The 26,410-nt window shown below is 44.2% G+C and overlaps 2 protein-coding genes across 7 annotated transcripts in view; one reads left to right on the plus strand and one right to left on the minus strand.

Moving 5' to 3' along the window:
* oc90 (otoconin 90) lies at positions 1 to 19,164 on the plus strand. Its single transcript, XM_076876936.1, has 20 exons — positions 1 to 49; positions 939 to 1,113; positions 2,555 to 2,664; positions 2,913 to 3,044; positions 3,243 to 3,323; positions 4,977 to 5,024; positions 5,744 to 5,809; positions 6,498 to 6,593; positions 6,676 to 6,753; positions 6,937 to 7,026; positions 8,281 to 8,490; positions 9,099 to 9,212; positions 9,332 to 9,406; positions 12,870 to 13,034; positions 14,514 to 14,780; positions 16,574 to 16,672; positions 16,757 to 16,928; positions 17,147 to 17,253; positions 17,901 to 18,165; positions 18,581 to 19,164. Exons 1-20 carry the CDS (start codon positions 43 to 45, stop codon positions 18,906 to 18,908), a joined length of 2,685 nt encoding a protein of 894 aa, XP_076733051.1. The 5' UTR covers positions 1 to 42; the 3' UTR covers positions 18,909 to 19,164.
* The window catches only part of efr3a (EFR3 homolog A (S. cerevisiae)), a 113,379-nt gene continuing 106,130 nt past the window's right edge, over positions 19,162 to 26,410 (minus strand). For all 6 annotated transcript variants that reach the window (XM_076876938.1, XM_076876939.1, XM_076876937.1 and 3 more), the window contains one exon: positions 19,162 to 25,486. In XM_076876938.1, coding sequence (XP_076733053.1) covers positions 25,381 to 25,486 — 106 coding nt within the window. In that variant the 3' untranslated portion in view covers positions 19,162 to 25,380. The remainder of the gene's footprint in view (positions 25,487 to 26,410) is intronic.

Consider the following 26,410-nt stretch of genomic DNA (forward strand, 5'->3'; position numbering starts at 1 on the left):
CCTGCCGGCTCCATCTTCTGTCCGGACCCGGAGGCAGATCACATGACTGGTGAGAACAGAAGCAAACATTATGTAATAAAATGAACGGATAGATGGATAAAAATAGACAAAAACAGGACTGGAGGCAGAATGTGTATGAGAGGGGGTCAGAGGGCATTACAAACTCTTATTGCTGTGGGGATGAAGGAGCTCCCGAAGCACTCAGATCTACAGTACAGTGAGAGGAGCCATCTGCTGCTCCTGTGCCCACCCAGGAGGCCACGGAGAGAGGGTCTACTTTAGTCCATCGCCCCCCTCTGCCACAGTTTTAAGTGAGTCCAGCCTCCTGCTGAGCACCAGGCTGGCGTTAGGCTGTTTGTGGTCATTTGTGTCATGCATTTCTTTATAAAATAGACATTGATGGTGACATGTCTGCTTTATGATCAGTCTCGTCCTCACATGTGGACCCCTGTGCTGCATCTTTAAATGAAGTATGGACTCAGGACTTTGTTTTTTCCAGCTGAGTTTTGCTGAGTCTTCGGTGTTACAACATGAGACTTAATTGTAGTGATAAAGGTACGGACTCGAAGCTGCGTTGTGTAAATTTCCTAAACCTTCATGGATCTACAGCAGCACCAGTGTTCTCAACTTGGATAGCTCAAACAACAGTCGTAGACTTTCTGTGGCGTTGTGGGCCGTTGTTGACATCGAGGTCGAGAGGCTTTGATGTTCATTGCCTCCTATGGTCTTAATCTTCACTGTACCTGCATGTGGAGACCTGCAGTCCAAATAATCTTCCACCCTGTGTGCTTCTCTGGACTCGAGTCACCTGCAAACAGGATTATCTATGATTAAATCGCTCTGCTCTCCACCTCAAAGTTTACAGAAGCTCTGCAGGTTCGATCTTCTCGCAGCCTCAGCGCGTTTGTTCATTCACCTTCTGTCGTCTCTTCCTGCAGATTGTCTCGGGTTGCGCTTCACCTGGATACACTCGGTCTTCGATAACTTCCCCTCCATGCTGAGCTTTGTGTCGAAGCTGCACTGTGCGACGGGGATTTGCCCACGTGACCTGGAAGATTATGGCTGCTCCTGCAGATATGTGGCAGCTGGAAACCCCGTGGATGCTCTGGACGTGTAAGTAAGCCTCAGATCGCAGCGGGACTGCGGTTACAGCAGCTGCTGAATTTAAAATACGGCAAAATTGAATTCAGAGGCTGGAGGCAGGCAGGTGTGAAGCGGGCTGGGAGAGTCTTCGCTGACCAGTCCTCCCATTCCCATGGAAAATATTATTCATTATGCTGGAATCCCTCACAGGAGTTACAGTACAGGAAATGTCAAAATCAAGAGACAATAGCTTTAGGGTGGACTGGAATAATAAATGAAACCATGTACTTACTGTAGTACATCTCTCAGGCTGAACACCTTAAAGGTCTGTCAAAGTCATCAAGAAGAGGAAAAAGCAACTCAGGGATGGTTGAAAATTTTTTGAGAGACTTTCCACCGTTTTCAACTGTTAAAGCTAACCTTTAGCTAAAGCTAACCTTTAGCAGTAGAAAGGTTAACTTTAGCTAAAGCTTTAGCTAAAGTTAACCTTTAGCAGTAGAAAGGTTAACTTTAGCTAAAACTAACCTAGAAATCTTCAGCAAGTCAAAAACTGCAGGCTAAACTAAACACTCAGTTTTAGACACTTTTTTTCTAACCTGGATCTGTATGATGCTATATGATGATACAGAAGCCACACCCACTTGCTGGGGCAGCCAATCAGAAGAAACGTCACTGAAAAGGAAGGGTTGGACTAAAGGAGGAGGGGCTTGTTTCTGACAGAGCATTAGTCGAGTCGCTGTAGTAAGGCCCAGGGTAAATAAATAAGGATGATTATAAACTGTGAATCATGCAAAGCTGCCCTCACATAGTAAAGGAATAAAAATATGGAGATAGAAATGCGTATATTGTGTCCCATTTAGGGATGACAAAGCACTTTATTATTGTAGCTCCGCCCCTGCAACAGGGAAGGGGAGGAGCTACCAGTCAGGGAAAGGTGGATATGTTATCTACATAATAAAGTTCTGTACAAAATACTAAATTTGGTCAAAATAGCTGTGAGCTCAGAGCTGAATTAATAATTAATAAATATTATGACTTCTTTTTCTTTTTAATGTTACATTTACAGCTGAAGTCACTTTTTTTATTCATGGGTTACAAAATTAGCTCCTTCATCTCTGTGAAGCTAATCACTGTACTTGATAAAGAACATGTAGCCTCTGTTTCTGTGCCATATCGTAGAAAACATGTTTATATGAAAATAATTATGACTATTTCTCAGATAAAAAAAAAAAAAAGGCAAAGACTTTTGTTTTAATCCCAGACTCAATTGCTTTGATGTACTTTTATAATAAGCCACTATATTCCTCTACGTATCTGCAAACACCAGCTGTAAGTGTATATGTGAAGAGCTTTTACTGTGAAAGGCACGTGCAGGAAGCACCCCTGCACTGAGCAGGTGGTGTTTCGCGTATCGATCGGACTCTCGTCATGTTATTCATCATTTCTTCTTTTTCCCGGTTTCCGTCTACAGGTGCTGCGAGGCTCACCGGCTGTGTTACCAGAACGCTGCCCCCTGCAGGCAGGAGCTGCCGCTTGCCCCGTACAACTTCAGCTGTGCGGCAGCTGCAAACACCAGCTGTGGTGAGACTTAGTTTATTTTGGGAAATGTGCTTGTTTGCTTTCACACTGGGAACCATCACAAGACTTTCGCTGCCAACAAAAAACAAGTTTTACTCACAGTGGAACCAAAGTTGATCGTTTTCACACGAGGAGTTTGTACAAAGTGAAAAGAAGCGATACAAAAGTGACTCCGACAGAGTAACACAGCAGAGTAAATAAAGCCTGTGGCACTAGTACAGTGTACCAATGTGGCTCTTTCTGTCTTGAAGATGCTGCTGATTTGTGCCAGCAGAGGTTCTGTGAATGTGACCGGGCCGCCATCGACTGCATGACTCAGAGCCCGTACAACTCATCGCTGAGAGGCCTCGCCGACACGTCCTGCTCAGCTACAAATCAAACAGGTGAGACGAAGCGAAGTCGTCTCCAGAGCCAACATCTGGCTACGGTCTTTGGTTCCTTTGGATGTTTAGTCACTTCACTCATGTTTTATAAGGAACATATATATTCAGCTTCCTTCAGTGTTCCTGAAACCACTGCGTCTTTCTGTACATCTGCATTACAAGCAAGAAAATAAATCTGGCTCTCTTTAATGGCACCAGTTTGGCAAAATGGGACCAAATCCATGACTCGTGCTGTGGAGGACGAGGAGGAGAGTGGATCAAAATCACTGATCAATACAGGTAATATAAAAATAACTCCAAAGACATAAATCGTGTGCAAACGGGTCTTCAGTGCAATAAAATACTGAACACACTGTGGGTGAAGCCTCAGTTTGAGTCTGTAAAAGGAGAGAAAAGAAGAATCGATGTCCTGCAAACTCACTGTGGAAACTGTTTGAGCCACTTAAAGTAAATCGAGGTACCGCAGACAGTTTTCAGTCACCAGGCGAGCAAAGAGAAACATGGATGCATCCAATTAAGTCTGGTGTTCTTTTAGGAGCAGCTCCTCTGCACACCCACACAGTTAGACCCAGACTCACAATCCGGCTGTTTGACTCGTTTCCAGCTGAGTTATTTTTACATTTAAAACCTGGTTTAGGTTTGTGTTTAACACTTTTCCTTGGACGTAACCTCAGACCTTTTTTATTATTATTATTTCAAATTTCAGACAGTTCTTTAACATGCATCAAACTTCCAGACTTGGTTTAAAATCGGCTCGATCTGAATCCTAAAACTGCTGTCGGAGATGGTCGTAACACGACAGCAGTGAAGCCGGGCTCTGTGCTTCAGTGCGCCTTCACATAAATCCTGATATGAAATGGTGAAGCCTGACTGTAAAAACAACAACTGTTGCAAGTAAAAAGAACAGTAAAATAAATATTTTAATTCTGAGTGTGCTGCTGTTTATTTGGTGCAGGTTTGCCCACAGCGGTCATGTCAGTGGGGGGATCTGTGAGTGTCACATTCCCGTGGCAGCGTGCTCGGTGTTGCTCAGATTTGAAGTTTATTTTTTCTCTGTAGAAAGAAGTTTTCTTCCCACACAGTGAACAGCGGATACTAATGTTTTTGTCACTTTTTACGGAATTAAACTCAAAGTAATGTGATTACTTCCACGCTTTAAAGGCTGCACGGTCGCACTCTCTCCTGCACTCCATGTTATCCATTGTTGATCTGCACACAGCTGTTACCGCGGTCGTCGCACGCGCTTACATCATCGTCATGAGACACTCTCACAAACAAAATCACAGCTTAGTAACATAGTAACACAGCGTGCTTACAGGAAAGTAACAGTAATCGAATTACTTTTTTTGCAATAGTAATCCCTTACAGTAACGTGTTACTATCTCTGTGACATTCACGTAGGCCTTCTTGCTTTTTCTGTTTCTGATCTTTGATAAAATTAAAGGTAAGATTGTTGTTTTTTTTTAATCTTGTTTACAAACTTGTTTCATTCTGGTTTCACTGGTTTTATTTGCTAAGACGTGGTTATGTGCTGGGTTTCAGCTGGTTACTTTGTTTTCAGAAACATCCAGGCTTAGTGTGGCACAGGTTCCTTTAGACTGATTTCTTCGTTTCCGACAGATTTTTAATTTGGTCTCAGAACATTTTGGAGAACTTTTCCACTCCGTCTGTGGATCTTTGGTCTCAGTGTTTCTGTCTCTTGACGTAAAGCCGGATGAATCGTTGATGCTGTGAGGAGAAAAACTTCTGCTCTCTTTGAAGATCTTTCTTCATGACTCTTGCTGTACGTTCGGCCTCGCTGTCCTTCTGAGCGAGGCTGATTTAATAAATTTTAGCAGTGAGCTCATTAGTCCTGCCTTTCTCCGGTGTGTCTGACAGAGCTCGCAGCTAACAGCAGTCTGAGTTTCTCATTAGTTTGACCGTGTGTTTCAGAGCTGCTCGGCGGCATCGAGGACACAGGTGAAGTCTTCAGAGCAGCAGGTAAGTCTGTGTGAAACTCCGGGGGCGCCACGATCAGCGTTCCTGAGACGGCGCGTCACTTTCTGAGCGGGTCGGCGATGTCGCATCACAGGAAACGATTGATTGGGCAGAAACGCAGACGGCTGAGTCACACCTCAGCCAATTAAAACAAGGACCTCTGGATGTTTAAGCTGCAGCTTCCTGCCCACATCCAGCTAAAAGAGAAAGAAACCAGTGATTGTTCAGACCTCCTTTCATCCATGTGTCCAGATAGAGATGTCACGTCGAGCCGAGCTGCTCGCCGCCTCAGAATCAGGAGAATCTGAAGTGAAGGATGTTATTAAAGGGAGGGAGGTTTTTTTAAACCTGAGGACGGCCTGTCACGCACGTCAACCTGAGATCTGTCTGAAACTGAACCCACTCTGTTTAAACTCGAGATCAGCTCGAATTCACTTTATCTGTTACTTTGATGTCAGGAGCAGATTGAACTGAACAGGATCAGGAGCACGTCGAGGTCCATACGTTACACATATCTGTAAAGCAGTGCTTACATCCTTGGACTAAGTTTCTGATCACAAAGGACATAAAAGAGAGAATATTGGGCTCACGTTGATCCTGCCGACACAAATCCAAACTGAGATATGAAGCATCACGTTAGCGCATTAATGTGTTTCCTTCTCTCTGCTTTGTTCGAGTGTATATTTGTGTGGAGAGGCTGAACTTCTCCTGTGTCTCTGCAGATGTTCTCCCAGCAGAAAACACCTCAGAAAGCTTTAATTTCTCCAGCTCGTCCTTCCTGCCAGCAGGTAAAACTCCTGTTTTTATGCTTCGCTTTACTTTCTACAACTCTGCACGTCTCCAGAGCAGAACAAAGTGAAATTTCAGGTTTTGGAGAGTTTTAAGATGCTTCCAGCCTTGAACTCGGAGTGCTCATAAAATGGACCTCCCTCCACTTCCTTTAAGAATTAATGGAGTGGAAACAGATTTCCTTTTCTGATAAAAACAGATTTAACAATGTAGTCTGATGGTAGCTTTTACTCACTGCCATTTAAAGGTCAGACGTCTACAATCAGAAGCTCCTAATGAAGCTTGTTTTGGTCTTTAACCAAGAGGAAAACAACAATTTTGATCATGAAATCAGATCATGATCTGATGTGTGAGAACTAATCGCCTAAAAATAGCACGAACACGGTTACGAGGTTCAGTTTAGTCGCTCCGGTTAGTAAAGCGTGAAGCTTAGCAGGCAGCTACATGCACCCATCAGTCTGTCGTTCTAAGACAGACGCAGAAAACATTAAGCCTTGATATACTTGATATTCTATTTCAGTGATGGCGCCAGCCTTCGTTGCCTTTTGGTGTCCACACTTTTAAAGCCTCAGTGTGAACATTTCATTCAGTAAATAAAGAAAAATGAGACTCACACATTAAATAAAGCCAGAAAACATCTACCTGCATCCCAGACAGATGAATGAACTGTGACTGTCTCCTCAGCAGGGATGGACCCACCAACAACAGGCAGGGTGGATAACCAGAGTGACACCAAGGCCATGGAGTACAACCTCAGCACTCCAGCGCCGCTGATGCCTGCTGGTATGACCTCTAATTGGCCCTCGGGCCACAGGTTTAACTCGGCACCATCTGCGTGTTATCCTAATATTTCTCATTTTTCCAGAGGAGCTTGAGGAAGGTGCAGGAGGTGCAGCAGAGGTGGAAGAGGCAGAGATGACACACCTGAGTTATATCTCTAAAGGTAACGGTTACCTCAGTTACCTCACCGTCTCCCCTCCATCCTCTCTCTAGTACTTTTCTAGCAGATTACATTTGCTAGATGCTGACCGGCGGACAGCTTCCAAAACAGCAGAAATAATTTCCCCGCTGTTCGACTCCTGCTGCTCGATGACTCACTTGGCTCAGACGTTTCCTGCTTTTACAGATCTGAATGAGAGCGCCGCAGAGGAAGCACTCGAGCAGGAAGAGATAAATGGGGATCAGATGACCCACAATCCTCCAGCAATCAGCCGGGGTGAGCCAGAAACACTCGGCGTCTCGATCACGACTGATAAATACAAACGTCCGCCTCGGGCTTAATATAAAGCAGCTCTTTTTATTTCAATGATGCGGTGTGCTTTATATGATCCCATAACTGAGCAGTGATTCATCCGGCGTCTAATTCATAAAAGATTTTCTAAATGAGGAACATGTCCTCGTCTGTGGACAGAAGAAAAAAGAAAGGAAACTTTCTCGGGTGCAAGTTGGAGCCAGAAAAACCTTCGTTAAACTGGCTTTTTATGTGCAGAAATATTATTAATCATAATCTCTCTTTTGTGGTACTCCAAAGTGAAACTTGCAACTTCATCCAGTCAAACTTTAAATGGATATTAGTGTCTCTGACTTTGTTTGTGTGCAACAAAACTAAAGTATTTATGCAAGGTGCAGTTACAATACAGATCACTAATAATCATAAAAGCATAACTGATTAAAAGTGGCTGATTTCCCCCCTCAAGGCCACCTCCTTCCACACCTGTGGGCAGCTTCCAGCCCCACAGCCCACAGGGAGCTCTGAAACCTGATTAAACACCAGTGTCTTATTTTTCACAAGTGTGTTTGTTCCAACTGGGTCTGTGATGAAGTTACCCCACAAGCAAGTTTAAAAAGAAGTTTTTAGCTGCTTTTAAAAGAGACCACTGATTTCAAGAAAAGCCTGTGGACTGATGCAAACCCTCCTCCTGTTTTAGTTCCCAGCCTCATACGCTGTACAGCCAGTAGGCCCTGATCACATGACCTCAGGGACCTGCTGGCGTACTGTACGCTGGTGATAAATGTCGAAATCAGAATCTTAAAGTGGACTCTTAATCTTAATTTTTGACTCACCTTTCAAACAAAAAGTAACTTTAATGTTCCTTTTTCAGGAAATTAAGATTCCTAAAAGAAGATTCAGCAAATGTAGCAAGAAGACACTGTTTCTGTTTTCTCTTCACAAGTGGGGGAAAATGACTGAACCCTCTATTTTAATAGCGTCTCAGCAAGATCTGCAGGTTAGAAACCTCTTGGGGTTTAAAAGAAACAGAGCTGAACCTCATCTGCAGAGCAGTGACAAGAAATGTTCTTAAAAGTGTCAAAATGTGCAGAAGAGGGAGCAGAAACAACAGGATAGAAACTGCAAAGGCACCAAAACGGAACCTTGTGGCACACCGAAGGCAAGAGAAGTGAGACAGGACTTCAAAAATACAGACAGAGTATCTGTGATGTGATGACGTTATAATTTTATCTCTGGCAGATTCAGGTTTGCGCTTTCATGGCGAAGAGACGCCAACTGAAGCAGAATCCGAGCTGACTTCTTCACTGAGCTCCGCCACTGAAAACGCACAGGTGAATCAAACGGGAGCATCAGCGCCGCTCGGTCACATTTTACCATCGACTCCTCCCACTCCTCCTACAACTCCCAGAGAGCTGACATCAGCAGCCGTGGAAGAATCAGCCGAGACAGGTGATGAAGAAATACTTATCCTTTTATGATGTGTTGATTTTTTTTTAATCTCAAATTATAGATGATGCAAAAAGAATTAAAAGGACAGGGGTGTGGTCAAAGCAGGGGCTTAAGGTGGCACCGCCCTCACCCCCAGAGAGTTGAAGATTAGATTGTCCATATGAGAAAGTTACAATGAAGCCAAACCAAAGATTGTTCCAAACATTTGTATCTTTAATTATTTCAAGAGCTTTAGTTGTTTGTCCATGACACTGCCCTCTGGTGGCGGTACACATGTACAACAGTCTGCAGAGCTCTCGTAGGCCCGGTGCACAGCCATGATGACCCCTCAAAACATGTTTATGGAGACAGGAGATTCATTCACAATGGAAAAAATCAGCACAGCATGATGAATTTTTAACCAGCTGTCAAGTAGTTTGGTTTATTTATGTAGTTTTATTTTTCTGAATTCCTGTGACTCTGGATTGTTTGGGTATTTTTCTTTGTAGTTACTGGCTGGATTGAGATTGTTGTATTTTGCCCTTGTCTGAGCTTGTGTGAGACTCTGTCTTAGCACCAGAAGTCAAATAAAGCACTGAAATGAAGCTCTTTTGCCTCCTTATTAACAGGTTTAATCTTAGCCTCAACAACAACCACCACGAGTCCCTCTGAGTCATCTGAGGAGGAAGGAAATGGGAAAGAGGAGGAGGACAATGAAGAGGAGCAAGAGTCTGGTGAGCACTGTGAGTTCATACTGTATGACGGGAACTAAAGAATAAATCAGGCCTTTGTGAGTCCCAAAAGACTTCAGTTGGACTCATTGGGAAGTTTGAATATTCATGTTTCTTTTCTTCATCCTCAGTCTTTGATGTGCTCAAAACTACAACAATGACAACAGCAGCAACACCGTCAGCCCCAAGGAAAACTCCTCACACAGGTCAGTTTGTCACAGGGGGACAGAAATATCAGCTTTATAAAGTGCCACTGCCAACAATTATCAGACTACGAGACAGACAGTCATCTAGGAGCAGCATTTGGCTGCAGTGGGGAGAAAGAGCTTCCTTTTAACAGGAAGTGGTACCTGTACAGCCCTCTGTGCAGTTAGGAGGAATTCAACTGTTTAAACCAAAACTGTTTACTGTATCAAGCTGTGAACATCTTTATTTCTTATTGTGAACATGCAGACTGACTCACTGTTGGAGCCTCAAGTGGCCACTAGAGGAACTGCAGTTTTTGACATTTGCTTCATTTTTAGCTGCTTCGTTCTAAACTGCATATTTTTCCTTTGAGCTATTCTGCAGCTTCCCTTATGAAGTTATATCAACTGTTATATCAACATGCACGGTCTATAAAAATGGTACGTACAATTTTGTCATAATATTAAACTTTGGCCCTCTCGCTATAAGGATGGCCAGGAAGGATATTCTGTCCTGCGTACTGCGACGTATAACAGGATGGAGTAGTACCCCCTGGTATTTGACAAACTATGACATATTTATGCTGAAAAATGAAGCCTAAGCAAAAAAAACAAAAGCTGCAGTTCCTCTAATGTCCACTTGAGGCAGGCTCCAAAATTGTGTCAGTCGCTGTAGACTGACATATACAGCAGAAATAAACATATTAACATGCTGCTGCAGAAATGGTTTTGGTCTCTATGAATGGTTTAAACCATTGCACATGTACAGGGAAGGTGAAAGTTTACAGTTTATGCTTATCAATCGAGCTAGTTAGCTTTAGCTGTTGACATTAGCAACCACCATCATATTCAATTATGGTGACTTGTTATGAAAATCTGCAGTTTTTCAGAATGCTAACAGTGAGGCCAGAGTCCAGAAATCAGTAAGCCATGTCACAGTGGCTGCTGCCATCTTTTAAATACAGTTTGTCTTTTCATGTAATAAAATGAGTCTGTGCGACTCCTTTGTGGGTTTTTAAGTTGTACAACACAGAGGAGTAAGGTGTGACTCTAATCGACGCAGGCACTTCACCGGGAGTCTTTGTCCTTCAAATAAAAGAGACGTGATTCGGATTTAGACTCTTTCCTCGCCGCTGCTTCACAAACACACCGAGAGCTGCCAAATGGTTTGATCGAGTGTCACAACCCCGCTGCCGGGTAAAAAACATGTAACTATTGAAGTGGTTATTTTCCTCTCCTCGCGTCTGCAATTACGCAGCGAGGCTTTGACAGGTGTCTGAGGGGCCTCGCTCGCTCAGAAATCACCGGGTATATTTTTAATTTCAAGAAGAAAAAGAAAAAAAGACCAACTCTTTTCTTTAATGCCGGCGTTAATCAAGTGGATTGCATTAACGTCTCACTTCTGACAGCCTTTGTGTTGTGCGCTCTTCAGAAGGTGGAGGAGGTGTCAGCTTCACATTAACACCAGCACCACCTCCAGCTTCACAGGAGAGAGGGGAGGGAGGTGTCAGAGAGGAGACGAGCTCTCCGAGGCCCGCTGAAGGTCAGCTTGTTTTTCTTTAGCAACAAGCAGGCATTTCATTACAGAAACTTTCGGAGGAGGAAAAATCTGACCTTAATGTACAGCGAAACATTCAAGGATGTTTGCTCTTTGGCTTTCTAGCAGAGGGCTGGATGAGATGACCGATATCAGGCAGCTGCAGATAGGAAAGGGCTACGTGCTCTTCAGAGCTACCGATTTTCTCAGTTTGGCTGTTTCCACGTTTCTAGTCTTCATTCCTGGTGAAACTTCCCCAGTTTCCAGCAATTTTTCTCAAACATCAGCCTCCTACTAACAAACATGTACGTTCTTTACAATTTCAGGAGAACTAGTGAGATGGGAAACAGCCAGTGTGGTTTAGTCGAGGTGCAATTTGTGGGGAAAAGAATCAGCGTGGAGGGTTTTCATGTTGAAGCCTGGTGTCTTATTACTGCTGCCACTGTAACATTTACAGAATAATTCAACTTCAACCTGACAAAGTAAATGTAAAGGCACTTTTTGGGTATTTTAAAAACTACAAGCGAACAGAATATAAAAAAAACCCCAAACAGCAGGACTTTGTCCAAAACGTTTGTGTCCTTCATTAAAGAGATGTCAGCTGAAGCTGAACTAAAGCTGGGCTGTACATTAGTGTAATACCAGTGTGAACCACAAGATGGTGCAAAGTGTCTGGTGAAGACAGAGGCAGGGATCAAAACATTAGTGCACGCACAAAAACACATCTAATCATCTTTAAAACGCTGCCCTCTGGTGGTGAAAGGTTTACCTTCAACAGAAGATCATTAAAATAAGCGACACTGATGATTGCATTTGCAAAAATATTTAAGTTTTGGCACAAAAGTTTGCCCTTTGCTCGTGCAGACAAACATAAACGATGTTATTTTAACATGCCAGAAGTGCTCGGTCCAACCGCAGGTGCAGTTGAACTTTAATATCAGAGACAAATATTCACAATGTAACAACACAGCAAGCTGTCAGCATACACATCAGTGTATATCACAGCGAGCAGTGCGAGCTCCCTGCAGCTTCCCAAAAAATCCTCCTTTTATTAGACTGAAAGTGAACACAGCAATTATTGAGACGGCAGCAGAGGCCAGCTGACCCCGTCACCAGCATATTCACCCACAGCCTTTAAAGTGACTCATTGAAGGAAAAAAAGCTCCTGCTCCCCCCACAGTGTACTCTTTGTTGTTCAGCTATTTTCTCCCCTGAATCTTTTTCCACAGAGTCAGAAAGTGCAAAGCTGCATCACCTACTGAGCGACAGACTTTCTGGCTTTTAATGTGTATAAAACTGTCATCTAGTTTAATATTGTAAGGTACAGACCTGAAAATATCATGGAAATAAACCTGATAACTCAACAATGAGCAGCACTTGGTGACAAAAATAAAAAAGTCTGTGGCAGAACGAGGCACAGATCAGATCACTGAGTACAGAGAACATAAAAGCTGTAATTACTAAAATTATTCACTGTTTTGTCAACTTTGCCCCAAAACAAAGTTCAAAATCAGTGTTTCCTGCATGTTTCACAACATTACGGCTTCATTAATCACGCTGCTTCATGTTACAGGCTGAATAACCAAAAACAAAGTCAAAGCTACATTTTTACTACGATAACAAACAGACCTTCGTGCACACGTGTCAGCGCCACAGCGTGGTTGGTTTCTTATTTCAGCTGCTGTCCAGGTGATCTCTCTCCTCAGTAAGAGAACAAAGCATTACAGTAAGCCGGTGGGTGATGATGGGAAATAAAAAAAACATTCTGAGCATCCTCGTGGTCGCTCTGCTCACCTGACCGGCTCAGTCGCAGAATTTCATGTGAAGGCTCAGACATCAGCCTCTGCTGGAGTTTGAAGCAGGAGTCGATGTTCGCTCTCTCAGTTTATTGTAAGTGGTCAGGAGGGCTGATTAGGGAGGGACTCCTCACTCTGACCTGCTTCCCAGGCCCACAGATCACAACCAGAGTCACAACACAGGCCTCAACCAGCAGCTCGCTCCCACAAACCAAACCAGCGAGAACCACCACCCCTCCTGACGACTCATCAGAGGAAGATGCCACACCTCCTCTTCCTCTTCCTCCTGCTGCTGCTTTCAGTCTTCAGAGTCAAGGTGAGAAAGGCCCAGCTCGCCCCGCCCCGATGGGGATGAATTAGCATTTAAGCCGACCTGTGGGTGTGAGAATTTAATGACATGTTTGCACCGTCTTTGAAATTTGCATCCGTGTCATGAAATGTCAGGATCACTTCAATCTGCAGGAGTCTGCTTGAGCCGGCTCATCAGAGATGGGTGAGGAATATTTAAATGAAGCGAGGGGAGCCACAAAGCCTCCGGGGTGATCTTCACAGCACGTTTTCTCACATTTCTTTTTGTTCTGTTGCATTTCAACACAAAAATAGTTTTTGTTTGTTTTTAGATTTACAGTTTTGAAAGTTGTGCTTTCATCCCAGAACAGCGGGCGGTCCACTGAAGGAGACTTCCAAGTTTCCCATTAAAGACGGATTCTGTGGTGGATTCAGACTGACAGCTTCCAGTTTAGCTAGAAGTGTTTAACTTTATCCATCAGGGTAACTGCCAGTCAAAGTTTAGACTTCTAAAGTAAGCCCTCGCCTTTAACCTCTTAGGCTCATTTACTGGACTCTACATTTTCTGTTTCTTTAAAAAAAAAAACAAAAAAAACAACCCTTTGCGTTACATTACAAACTGTGACACCATGGGTGCAGTGGGTAGCTGGATTGCTGACTTTACAGGAGGGATCTAAGGCTTGTTTGAGTAATTCAGATTCCTACCGCCACCCACTAAAGGAGATGGACTTCAGTTTGTGTGGCTTTAAACATTTATAGTTTTATTTATACAATCTGATATACGAGATCAGAAAGTGAAAAACCTCAGCTGTCTGTGTTCTGTTTACCATCTTCTCAGTGAGACCAGGCCAATGCAAGTTTCACCGTACGCCATTAAATCATTTTCCAGGGTAAAACTGATGACCTGAACTGGTGACTGGTGCCAACTTTGTCCTCCTCCCCCAAATAAAAAAACAATAGAAGGATTTTCGATTCAATTCAATGTTATTTATATAGCGCCAAATCACAATAACAGTCACCCCAAGGCAAGCACTTTGGCGACAGTGGGAAGGAAAAACTCCCTTTTAACAGAAAGAAACCTCGGACAGAACCAGGGTCAGGGAGGGGCGGGGCCATCTGCTGCAGGTGAGAGAAGGATGAGCTTTTTGACAGACTGGAGTAGTTTCAGCATTTTCAAAGAGGTACGAGTAAAAAGAATCTAACGGGACGTCTGTGGAGAGATCTAAAGACAGCCACCACAGACCAGAGGTGCACGAGGAGATGACCCTGAATGTGAGATCGACCAAATCAGGCCTGGTAGCAGAGTGGAATTATGGGAATGTGAGAGTAGCTTCCTGTACAGCAGCAGCATTACATGTGCATGCAGAGGCACTGTGTGGAGCTGAAACCTGTGACTGTCCGAATGTGAGGGCAGACTTTTAATCACGTTCTCCTCAAAGTCTCAGTGAGTCAACCTGCACGATGGGATTCCTGCAGAAAGCTGACAGCTACCGTTCTGTCGTTTCAGGTGAAACGCTCCCAACATCTGCATCAACCACATCTTCATCAGCGGCTACAGTGAGAACCATCGCAGAGACGACACAGAGGAGACCGGCCACCTCCGTCACACCGCGGTGGGAGGTCCACACCCGAAGCACAACAGCAGCGGTTTTAAAACCTCCGCCACACTCCACCGCCGAGGCTGGATCCGAGGAAAAGACCGGAACAATGACGGTCAAACCTCCGAGTGTGGAAGGAGGAGAGGAGGACGACTCGCGGGAGAAAGACTCGGACGGTAACGTCTGACCAGATGCTGGTTAAACTTCATAAAATGCAACATTTTCCCCATCAGGAGGCCTTCTGCCTTTCTCCTGTCTGACCTCTTCGTTCTTCTCTGACTCGACAGGTTAAATGAAAATTCAGATGAAATGAATAAATTAAGCATTTTTCTCTCAGGGGTTCAATAAAGTTAATTATGTTTCAAAGGGTTATGGAAGTTAAATTAAGTAATCTGTGACCTGTAATGACAGCCAGGCTCATAACTGACAGGAACAATAAACGTTATTTTAATAATATCGAGGTCTAAGCTGCGAAATAGGAAGAGAAAGATCCCCAAAGGAGCAAACACACGAACACACAGCAAACGTCTAAGTGCTGATGGGGTTAAGAATGAGGCTTTTTTAGATTACACTTGCTGAAACACTGGTTTCTTAAGCTCAGAGGTATAAAACAGGAAAAACATTGTTTTTAACTCTGTGGAAAAGACATGTTAACAGACTGCTGTGCAGAAGCTGTTCAATAAATGTAGAAGAATAGTCACAATAAAAAGGAAAATTAAAACCGAAACTCCCAACTTTGAATTTAATATTTGAAATTTTAAGTACAAAAACGCAGAAATGGGCAGCGTTTTACAAGCAGGTGTGTCGTTACTCTGCTGATATTTCTTATTAGCGCTACGCTCATTTCCTTTTACCAGGACGCCATCAAAGAAGAGTGTTTGTAAATGACTGCAGGGTTAAACAGTATAAAATATGGACGTAGCTCCAGGTCAGAAAAATTAAGCCGAGGCAAAAGTACCTTAAACCTGCATCTATGTGGAGGCCACCAGATGGCGACGGTGTAGCTGCACGTCACTCATTCTGGGTCATGTTTTTGCAAATAAATTTAGTAAATCTCGGTTGCATTAAAATAAATAAATAAATAAATGGAGGATTAGCTGTAGTGTCAAACTGCATTTTCATTGGCACAAGTCATTAGCCAATGAGCATGCGGTTCAACTGGCAGACCCGCTGCTCCTCAAGATGGTGCGAACGCTTATCTTGAGTCTCCGAAACAATCGGGTGATGTTACCATAGCTACGTCCCTGTTTTATAGTGTCAGTGGGACGCGTGGACTCACTGCGCCATCTTATGGTAAAAACTGGTATTGCACAAATGTACAGCTCCGTTCTAGCTCAGCTTGAGTTGCTCACTCTTCAAACAGCAGATATTTTCATCAGATGACAGTTTGGTGGAGCCGTCTCAAGCCAATTTCCTCCAGAACCTTTAGTGCCAGGTCCTGCAGCCCTGTAAATGTGGCTTTTTAAAAAAAATCACATCAGTGGATCCATGCCAGGCGATGGGAACACCTTTTTATACTGTGAAGTCTTTAATTCTTGCAGATGTCTTTAAGGCCCTCCAAACAAGATGATTAGGAGTGTAGTAGCACCTAGAGACGATTGAGTATCAATAAAGTTTAGTGATTTGTAAACTGGCAAAATTACAACAAAGTAGATGAACGATTGAGGATCCTGCTGGCTGACATGTGAGGGGATGGTAACGCATTGGGTGGAGCTTCATCCATTACGGACCAACCATTAGCTACAACGCTTTAAATGTGGAACAGTGCTCCTCACCTGATCATCAAACCGGGAGTTGCGGTTGAAATTTATTTCTGTATTTTTTCACTGCACTTAAGTTCCACAGATCCATGTAAATGTCAACCATCTTTGACTCTGTATTCGTGCAGTGCTTCTTCATCCTCTTCTGAACCTCGCGGCCGCTGCTTGGAGGTCACGCTTCTTTAAATGTACCGTTTCTCTGTTGGCAGACTGGTTCGCTCCTCAGAGGAGGGCGGTGCCGTTCTTCGCCTGGTCCCTGCTGGAGTCTGTTGGGCTGACTGACATTGACCTGCAGCCAGACACCAAAGGTAACCACGGATAGCTGCACTTCCAAAGTCTGAGTGGAGCTCTTCACTGATGGCTGAGCTGAGATCTTTGCATCCTCCCAGCAGAATGCAGTCGCTCCTTCAGCGTGTACGCCAGCGACGGTCAGTCCAGGCGGGAGATGCCGGCGCTGGGGGAGATGCTCCACTGCCTGACGGGACGCTGCCCACACGAGTACGAGATGTACGGCTGCTACTGTGGACAGGAGGGCGGCGGTCAGCCTCTGGATCAGCTGGACAGGTGAGCTGTGTCGAGGAATAAGGATCGGAACTGTCCATGAAGACGCCCACAGCTGCGTCAGGGTTACCCGATTCTCCAAAACAGCGCGATAGTTATCAGCGCACAAATACATCTGCTGCTTTTCACATCCTTCATACTTTCATGGTGTTATGGTCCAAAGTTTAAGTGTGTGAGTGCTGCAGAGACCCTGATGACTGACTCCTGCTGGTCTCCATCAGGTGCTGCTTCTTCCATCATTGCTGCCTGAAGCAGATCAGCTCGATGGGCTGCAGGCCGGAGAGGAAGCTCAACGCTCAGATCTCCTGTGAGAACGCAAAACCACGATGTGAGTACGGCAAATCCCTCGAAACCCAAGTCTGCTGCACTGCTGACATCAGATCAGTTTCACACCTGATTCTCATATTAATGTAAACATTTAACCTGCAGCTGCCACAGAGGAAGAAAAAACACGGTTCACCTAAATCTCGTGAGAAATGATTTCCACTGTAGGGAGGTTCTCTGGTCTTCCTGCAGATGCATGTTTTCTGAAAAGCTCGTGTTTTTTGTTTATGAAATGTTATACTGAGCTTCTGCTTCTGTTGGTGTATCCAACATTTAGCTATAATTAATTTCTTTGCTAGCAGATCAGACGGGTATTACCAAATCCCTGGAGAGCCATGAGTTATTTTCCCCTCCAGTATAAATTAGAGCTGATGGGACCTGATGATGTGTGTAGTCAGCTCGGCTTGTCTGGCATCTTGAGCGTTGTTACCAGACGTGAAGGGAGGAGCGAGGTGGTAGCTCTCCTTGCTTCCAGGGTAATGGTCAGCTGTCATAAGGCTGCTGTGCCTCCAGGTACAGCAGCCTTACGACAGCCTGGATTTGCAGTATGATGTTGTTGTTTTTTTAAAAAAGCTCATCATCATATTTGACTTCCTAGACCTCTAAAGCGCTTGTTGGCCTCTCCATCTGATCCCTCCTCACTCTGCTCAGGTCAGGGGGTCACTGTGTGCGACAAACTACAGTGTGTATGCGACAAAACCACAGCAGAGTGCATGGCGGCCGCACACTTTAACCACAGCCTGCCGGCGCCGCAGTGCCACGGGTCGACGCCCCCCTGCCGCCGAGCCAGCAGACCCCCCAAACCTCTGAGGGTCTCCCCCCAGTCCAGCGAGGAGTCGGACATGGAGGTCGGGGACGCCAGCAGTGAGGAGGACACGGCTGCGAACACACCTCCACCTCTGCAACCTCCTCACAGGTGAGCTTTTTATTTACAGCAGGAAAAGCAGGTAAACGTGTGCGAAAGTGATGATTCAAACAACTACGAAGATGACAAATTAACAACATTTGGAATAAAGCGTTATTGAATATTTCCATGTAATCGAATGGAGCTTCAACAAACACCGACACAAAGTTCGTCCCGTCAGTGCCGTGCTGATTATCAGATCCTTTGATCTTTCAGCTGCTACTTTGTTTCCACTTTTACATCATTTAAAAACAGATTTGCAGACGCTAACGTCAGAGAGCCACAAAATGAAGATCTCACTGTTTTTGTTAATAAAGAAAATTATATAGATAATTTTAATTTTTTTTTCATGCAGTAAGGTCCTAATTTTATATTCTAATATCACAACACAAACAACATGAAATTAAAAACAAATCTCTCTCTGCAGCCATGACAGCTCCCACCTGAAGGACGCCGAGAAGTCGACTCCTTCTGCTGGATCACCCGGAGACCTGACACATCCTCCTCCTCCTCCTCTCTCTCCCCCTCCTTCTCCTGCTGCCTCCAGTGAGGAGAGCGGGGAGCGACCGACACTCAGCGGGGTTCAAACCCAGAACCCGAGGCCGAGTGCAGGGCAGGGCCAGGGGCAGCAACCGGGAGACAGAGAGGAGGAAGAACAAGAGGGTGGAGAAGAAGAGGAGGAGGAGGAGGAGGAGAAAGATGGAAAAGAAGAAGAGGAAGAGGAGGAAACGGAGAAAGAGGAGGAGGAAAAATAGAAGCTAAAGAATTCCTTCTCTGTGACAGTCGTGATGTGAAGTCATTTTGGGGCCTTGCTGTGTCACAAGCTGGACTCAATGTTTTCTGACATCTTTGATTCAAAAAAGAAGAAAATCAGTTTATTTACTTTGATTTTTTTTTAAACACATGAAATGAATCTGTTGAATAAATGACGGCAAACACGCCTCTCTGGGATCTTCCTCTGATTGGTTCAGAGAGCCGACAGTAATAAAGACACAACAACTCAACAGCTTTGATAGAAACACTTTAATCTCAATGCACATTTTTCTATTTCAATAGAGGCTTTGTAATGAAGCGCTGAGGCTCTGCTGCTGCCGAGCTTCACAGAAATAATGTGCACTGAACGCTTTATGCTTTTGCTCAGTCGATGAATCAAAATGGAAAATAAAACATGAAACTACTTCCAGCTTCTTACGTTTCCTGCTTTTCTCTGTTCCACGTGATTGGGAACTGAGATGTTTCAGGAAGTCCCTTTGAATTTCTAAGACCAAATTAATCAAACGTGACAAGATAATCTAAACTCAGATACTTCCTGACTCACTGGAGCTTTGTGCAAACAGCAAATCCAGGTTTGGGAAAAGTGCAGTTCCTCTTATGTCCACTTGAGGCTCCAGAAGCAGCTGAGGTCACGTAGCTGTAGTTTTGTCATTGAGATGAAAAGTTGAAAGAAATGCACCAAAACAACAATGAAGGTGAACGCGTGAAGCAGCAGCGGGAGCCTCAGCGCCATCTAGTGGTTAAAACCATCAGTGTGATTGAAACAAAGCCGAGCTATAGCAAGTTTGTCACTGTGAACACGGACGCGACGCCTTTAATCTCTAAAACTGGCACAAAAATGCATCAGAAACATAAAAAAGAACATCGGAAGCTTTTTTTTTTGTTCTTGACATTTTACAGCTGGAAAAAAATCCATCTTGAAAGGTGAAGAGTTCATGTGAATATTCTGTTCTCTTCTTTTGTCTTAGTTTTAGGACTCAGATCACCAATCAGGAGGGAAACTTTTCACAGCTCCACAGAGATCATTTCATCAAAAATACTTCTAAGATCTGTTTGTACCAAACACACATCGGTGCCGATTTATTTCTGCTATAGTACCAGGTACACAGTGATCAAAGTGCAAACACAACATCATATTTTACCGTAACGGTTATTAACTGTTCAGCATTTTTACTTTAAAGTTCATTAATACATCAGCTGGTACTATTTGAATGATTGCTTGAGCTGAATCGGTTGAACATTTATCAAAAGTAGCAGAGCGGCTCGTTCGCAGACCGACTGCTCCGACATCATTTACAGACTTCACATCAGCCGGTCTTAAACGTTTCGGCTCAGAAACACAGACTCAGATCCAGATTCACAAAACCCGTCTGAAGGTGAGCTCCTCCCACAAACACGATCGTTTAGTTATGTCCTGTAACGTCTTCATGGAGGTTTAGACGGCTTTACTGATATCGCTACCGATGAACGTGTATACGAAAAAACAAACTTCCAATCAGATCCGTGAGCGTTTAATTCCAGTGAACATCGGATTTGACTGAGATACGAGTTTTAAAGTAATCTGTGGAAATGCTGGTGCCGTTGAATCAAAATTAAAAGTCGGAATTAATGTCAAGCGCTTGGCTACGATCCCTTGTAGCCGTTATTTCCTGTCAATAAGTTTAGCATTAATTCAGACACGACGCCGAGCTCCTGAACTGGTCCACTGAACCAGCCTACAGGCTGAAGCAGCATCTGCAAGCCGCTTTGCAACCCCCACCCATCTTTTCGTGCTTCTTCTGACTAAATCTGGGAAAAGCAGAGGACTTTTTTCCCAGTATAATTCTTGTAGGACATTCATCCGACCTCTGGCAAATTGAAGGTGGAATTGGGACAACCGGGCATCTTGATTAACAGAAAAACCAACGTTTGAGGCTCATGCAGATTACAGGAGTTTTCCAGGAGAAGAACACCAAGAGATGGTCTTCAAACGTAGGAGGAACTTGTAAGCATAGTCAGGAACGTGGTCACATATGGGAATACAGTTTTCCGACTATTGTGGACCCAATTTTAAATGATTTTAGTGAATCTGGAGCCGATTCTTCAACCGAGACCATCTGAGAGTTTCAGGTCTGAAGGTTGAGCCTGAGCCGCCACTTAGAGAAAAATAAATCTGGATCTTAACATTAGCAGATTGCACTGATTTACTCCTTTATCCAAAAATAACCAACATCTGGCTCTACATATAATATTCATTCATTTTTCATTATTTTTGAAATGGTATAATAGAATCTACAGTTGAAAAAATAAAAACGAGACCATCTCCCCCACACTGCAACATCCCGCTGAAACCTGAACCATCGAGGTAAACAACAAAAAAGTACACGAGTATAAAGAATTCAGCATTTTGTCCTCGTCTTAGAAATCTCCCAACCTCTAAAATCTCTGCTAGGCAACAATGTAATGATACGTGATGCATAAAATGTACAAAAATATATGATATATATGTATATATATGCTGCTGCGACGACACATTCATGAGAGGAAGATATCATGTATTCCAGCCACATCTAAACCCGACTTTTCTCTAAAGCCCAACTTCAGGATCCGGCTGTTAAAGAGCTCGTTTAGATTTAGTTTCAGCCTTTGATCCCAGTCCCGTCCCTCGGAGGGTCAACGACGATGACTGAAGTTAAAGAGCCATGCAGTTAGTTCATATAATGCATGTTTTTTAAAAGCTATGATTCTACGATGTTAAAGCACGAGAGTTTAAAGCTAAGACATTATGTTGCGTAGATTTGCACAGAAAAAAAAACCAGCAAGAGACTTTCCGCTTGTTCAGGCTGCTCTGCTCATCGTTTCCAGTAAAAAGTCCTCTGTAACCTACGTTTCACACAGTACAATGATTAGACATGTAATACTTATAGAACAGAAGATTTCACCTCCAAACAGCCACTGGATTATATCCGGTTAGGGTTTGGTTAAAGACCTTGAGACCTTTCAATTTCTCAAAAATGTGCCTTTTTGGCGTTTGGCTACAACAAAACCCTGACCGGGTCGCTGGTGCCCGATGGATGTTAAGAGGTCAAACCCACCCTGTTGCTGGTTATCGATACATAAGCGGCAATCGGAGAAGATGAACGGTCAGCAACCGTGAAGGTAAAGGAAAGTAAAGTGGGACTGCTTTGATGTGCAAGGTAAGGGTCACGTTTATCACCTTGATGCTGGTCGTGAACTTTTAAAAGCCTGTAGTAAGTTTGTACCCAGACACACAATCCAACCATCAGTGCATCGCTTTGTTGCCCATGGTGACAGCTGGTTACTTGTGGCTATCAGGTTCCCTAGGCAACCACCTAGGTAACATTGTTTGACATCATGTGCCAATCAGCTTCTTTTCTCCACCTCCACTGGCAGTCGAAATTCTATAATAAGTTGCTCTAACTTTTAAAGTTAGTCTGTTTGGCACACCCGAATGTTAAAGTGGACACTACCCCAGACCTGGGTCACTGACCATGTTTAAAAAAACAAGAAGGTACCCGAGCACACCTGAGAAGCTTTAAAATTCCATCTGCAGAAGAAGAACTGATGGGAAATCAATTGAAATCTTAAATTTTTGTTTTTGTTGTAGCTTTGCTGGCTCCACAGAGGAAGTGGAGTATAGAGTAATTCACCATAACGACGGGATCACAACGCAACGTTCTGCAATATTCAATACAAAAAAATTACAATATAAGCAAAGAAGAAAAAGAATCCCTAAAAATTTGGCATCAGTATTTATGTCGACTTTCCGTGAGCAGCCAACGTTTCATTTCTGAATTTCTTCTGCTTCATGTCCTGCAGCTTTCGTGACCCTGGCCTTGCACATTAAAGCATCCACGTCCAAACAGCTGCACGGGCTCAACTGTACAGATGTGACGCTGCGATGTGATCGGGACAGTCGCACCACTTGTCACGTATCCAGATCAAACATTCACAAACTGCTTGGCCTCGACCCGATGCTGAAAAACACACATTTACTAACAAAGTTTCTCAGATTTGTGAGGCTCGTGTTGGTGATGCCAAACACAGACTTCCAGCTTAGCCAGCATCTCTCATTCAGAAACACAACCAGCGCTCGAGAAACTCATTTCTCCTTCGCCGACGAGCCGAACACACCAATCAGCTCTGAGTGAAAGGAAGCGCCGACCTTCAGCCTCCAACAGCTGCTCGCACCAAACAGAGGCAGCAGGTATCTTCCTCCAACTGGAGGGATTTTCTTCCCACGCTGAGCTCAGATCAGAGGAAAACACTGATAACCATCTGCTATTACAGATCACAGCTGCAGCTGCACCACATACGAATCCTCTCGTTCCCAGAGCGCCTCCTGTAACCTGTTTTGGAAATAAATCACGGCCCTGTGATAACTGTTGAAAATGCAAGGATGATTAAATCCTCCAAAATGTCAGTGCTTTGTATCGCCGGGGCTGAGGATGGATATTAATATTAATGCGTCCAGCGGGGAGGTTAACTTTGATGCTGCCGGTCGCTTCGTTTTGGAATGAAAAGCTCCACCATATGGCTCCTCACGGGATACGAACAACAGCCTTTTTAGATTGAGACGTTTTAAAATCAAACTTCTGTGTTTGGCAATGAAACAGCTTTGTTTTTTTGTTTTTTTTAAGGCTGCCAACAAAGCTGTGAGGCGGCTGATTCTTTCATGGAAAGCAGGCGTGCGCAGGGACTACAGCGCAAAGTCAAGGAGCTGGATCAGATTCATCTGCAGCCAACACGCTGCCTGCAGCTCCCCCTCATATCAGGAAATATTACAAACAAAGAGCGCGTAGCTTTAATTTTACTTACACACAGGCCCGTAACTGTGATCATAACTGCACTGCTTCATACTTGAGGAATAAACTTCAACTCTTTAAAAGATGCTACATTTGTATTTTTTTGTGATATTTTCACTGCAATCTCTGAGAATATTAACCCCAAATTTTTAATAGAGGAAGTTTAGAGTCCTTTCTAAAATCATCAGCCCCGCCACAAGAACTTTACACAAACTTTACAACAACTTCTCTAAGGACCATCGTCAAAGCCACAGACTGTATATTAAAGATGGATGTAGCTTCCATATCTGAAAGGTTTGAACTCTTTGACAATAAGACTCAAAGGCCTTCTTGCGTTTAGACGTCAGTAAACACTGAGCTCAGATTGTAGTTTCATTTTATAAATCACGTCCTCATTACTGTAACATTAAGCTGCCAATATGGAAGCACCAAAGACTGCAGTTCCTTTCACGGCCACCTGAGGGCGACTCCAGCAGTGAGACAGTCCTCAGACTCTCGTGTTGAAGCTTTCAGCAGAAATAAACATGACTACATCCTAAAAAAAATGTTTTTTTGATAATTCATCTGGATACAGGAGACATGGTTGCTCTGATCATGTGACTACATTATGACATCATCGAAAACCTCAACACTGAGGCTCCAAATGTGGAGCTCAAAACCAGACGCTGATGTCTCGGATTTTGTCCACCTGTGGCTACTGTACTAGTAGTACTAGTGGAGTATACAGTCTTAGTTCCACCATTTGGTAATCCAATGTCAAAGCTCCCCACTAAATTGACACCACACTGACTATGTCCATCTTTTATAGAGTCTCAGGTGGGAGCTGATGGACATGAACACTCCTCTTGACCTTCCTCTTACAGACTCACGCCTCTCAGAAACAATCACGTCATCACCAAACACGAGCGAGCCCATTTCTACTCGTCCAAACGTCGACTCTTCAGCTTTAGAGTGTCGCTGCCTAGCAGTTCGAGTATTGCTGTCATTGAATTTATTTATAAGAACTCAGCTGGTTGTTGGAGTCATTTGTGACACACTTTTATCTTAAACAGCAAAGACTGAAGATTAGAGCGAAGAGCTGAGGAGCAGCGAGCCTGAAACTAAACTGCTTTCTACCACCACTTAGGTAATTTCAGTTTTCATAGCTGACGGCTAATATAGATATATATATATATGTATATTGCACATTCCTACTAATCAGTGACGGCACCGACGGCTACTGACAAGAGACAGATAGTTGTTAGGAGGCAGGAGCTGCGTTTGTGAGCCTCACGCTGCTTTTTTAAGAGCGTATGTACAAGGAGTGAAGCTTTGGCTGGACTGGAACAGAGAAGCAACGTCTGATTCAGCAGAAATACACTAAAACCTCAGAGTGGAAGCAGTTTATGGGTTTTCTTGTTGTTTTTTGTTCTTGGTGACTCAAAAGTTCAGTTTGGCTTCAGGGACGCGAGTCAGGAAACAAAGTGTAACCAATCAGAGCAGCGTGGATTAAAGCAGGTTTGAGTCAAGTCGGGAAACAGGATTTAAACTTCGTCCCTGACGGCATCCCGGCCACCTGAACAGAGGAGACTGGAGTGCAGATGTGAGTGTGTTGTTCTTTCTGTGCATTTTCAATGTTGCGTGTGAGCTGGTTTGTGGATGTGTGCGTTCAGTAGACACACAGGTCTGGAAACTTCATCTCGTAGACGGGGACGGACTGATGCTGGGTGTGTCCCGCTGAGATGGAAACCACTCCGGACGGGCTGGGAGGAGGCCTGGTGACGGGGCGTGAAACAAGATGTTAAATTAGAAGGAAAAACTGGTTTTGGTTTGGCAGACGTGCACAAATGTAACCTTTAGGAAGCAAAAACCACCTGATTAACCTGATTATTAGGCTGTTGTCCCTTTCAAAGTCGTCTCCGTGTGCACCTGTGCACTGCCTCCAGCGCTCCGACAGTCCTGCCCACACGTACGTGCACGTCTCAGCTAACGCACACAGCCGGGTCTAATCACGCTCACAGTGCTGTGACTCAGGAGAACTACACAGCAGGTAATGACTGAAGGAGCATTTCATTTCCTCTAAAAAATCCTTTCAAAAGGCGGCCAGTACTGAGGGGAACGACCCGCAACTCAAAGAAAACTCAAACCGTTCCAGAACGCCGTGTTAGCAATGTAAGCATGACTATGAGGAAAAGTGCACGTTATTTGCAGGCGTCGTACTCGTTCACGTGCTGCAAACAGACTGTTATAGTGTTCATGTGACGATGCAATCAAAAAAGAAGTGAGAACATGTCAGACGAACACAGCTAAGCCTAAAAACACTGGGTCGTGTTTTATCATGAGCCACATTCGCTCCAAATATCTCGACACACCTGAAGCCTGGTGCAGATCAGGTGAACCTGCGGCTGGGCTCAGGCAGCCACACTCACCTGGAGCCACATCTGGGCCAAAAATAATCAAACATCTGTTTGTTGAGGAGAACACTGTGGTGACGGCGGGTGATTGAGGCTTCAGGGCGTCTCAGCCACGGTGGTGAAATCACAGACGCAGCTTTAGCAGTGAGGACAGAACGTGACGGGACGCTGGCAGCAGAGCCGAGGGGACGAGCTCGACGGGAGATCAGCCAGAGATCAGCCAGGTGTTCTGGGTTTCTTTGACTTTTAGTGTCACGCCTAAGCTTTTCTAATGTGGTGTAAATG

Source organism: Maylandia zebra, linkage group LG18, assembly GCF_041146795.1.
Source record: "Maylandia zebra isolate NMK-2024a linkage group LG18, Mzebra_GT3a, whole genome shotgun sequence".
Lineage (NCBI taxonomy): Eukaryota > Metazoa > Chordata > Actinopteri > Cichliformes > Cichlidae > Maylandia > Maylandia zebra.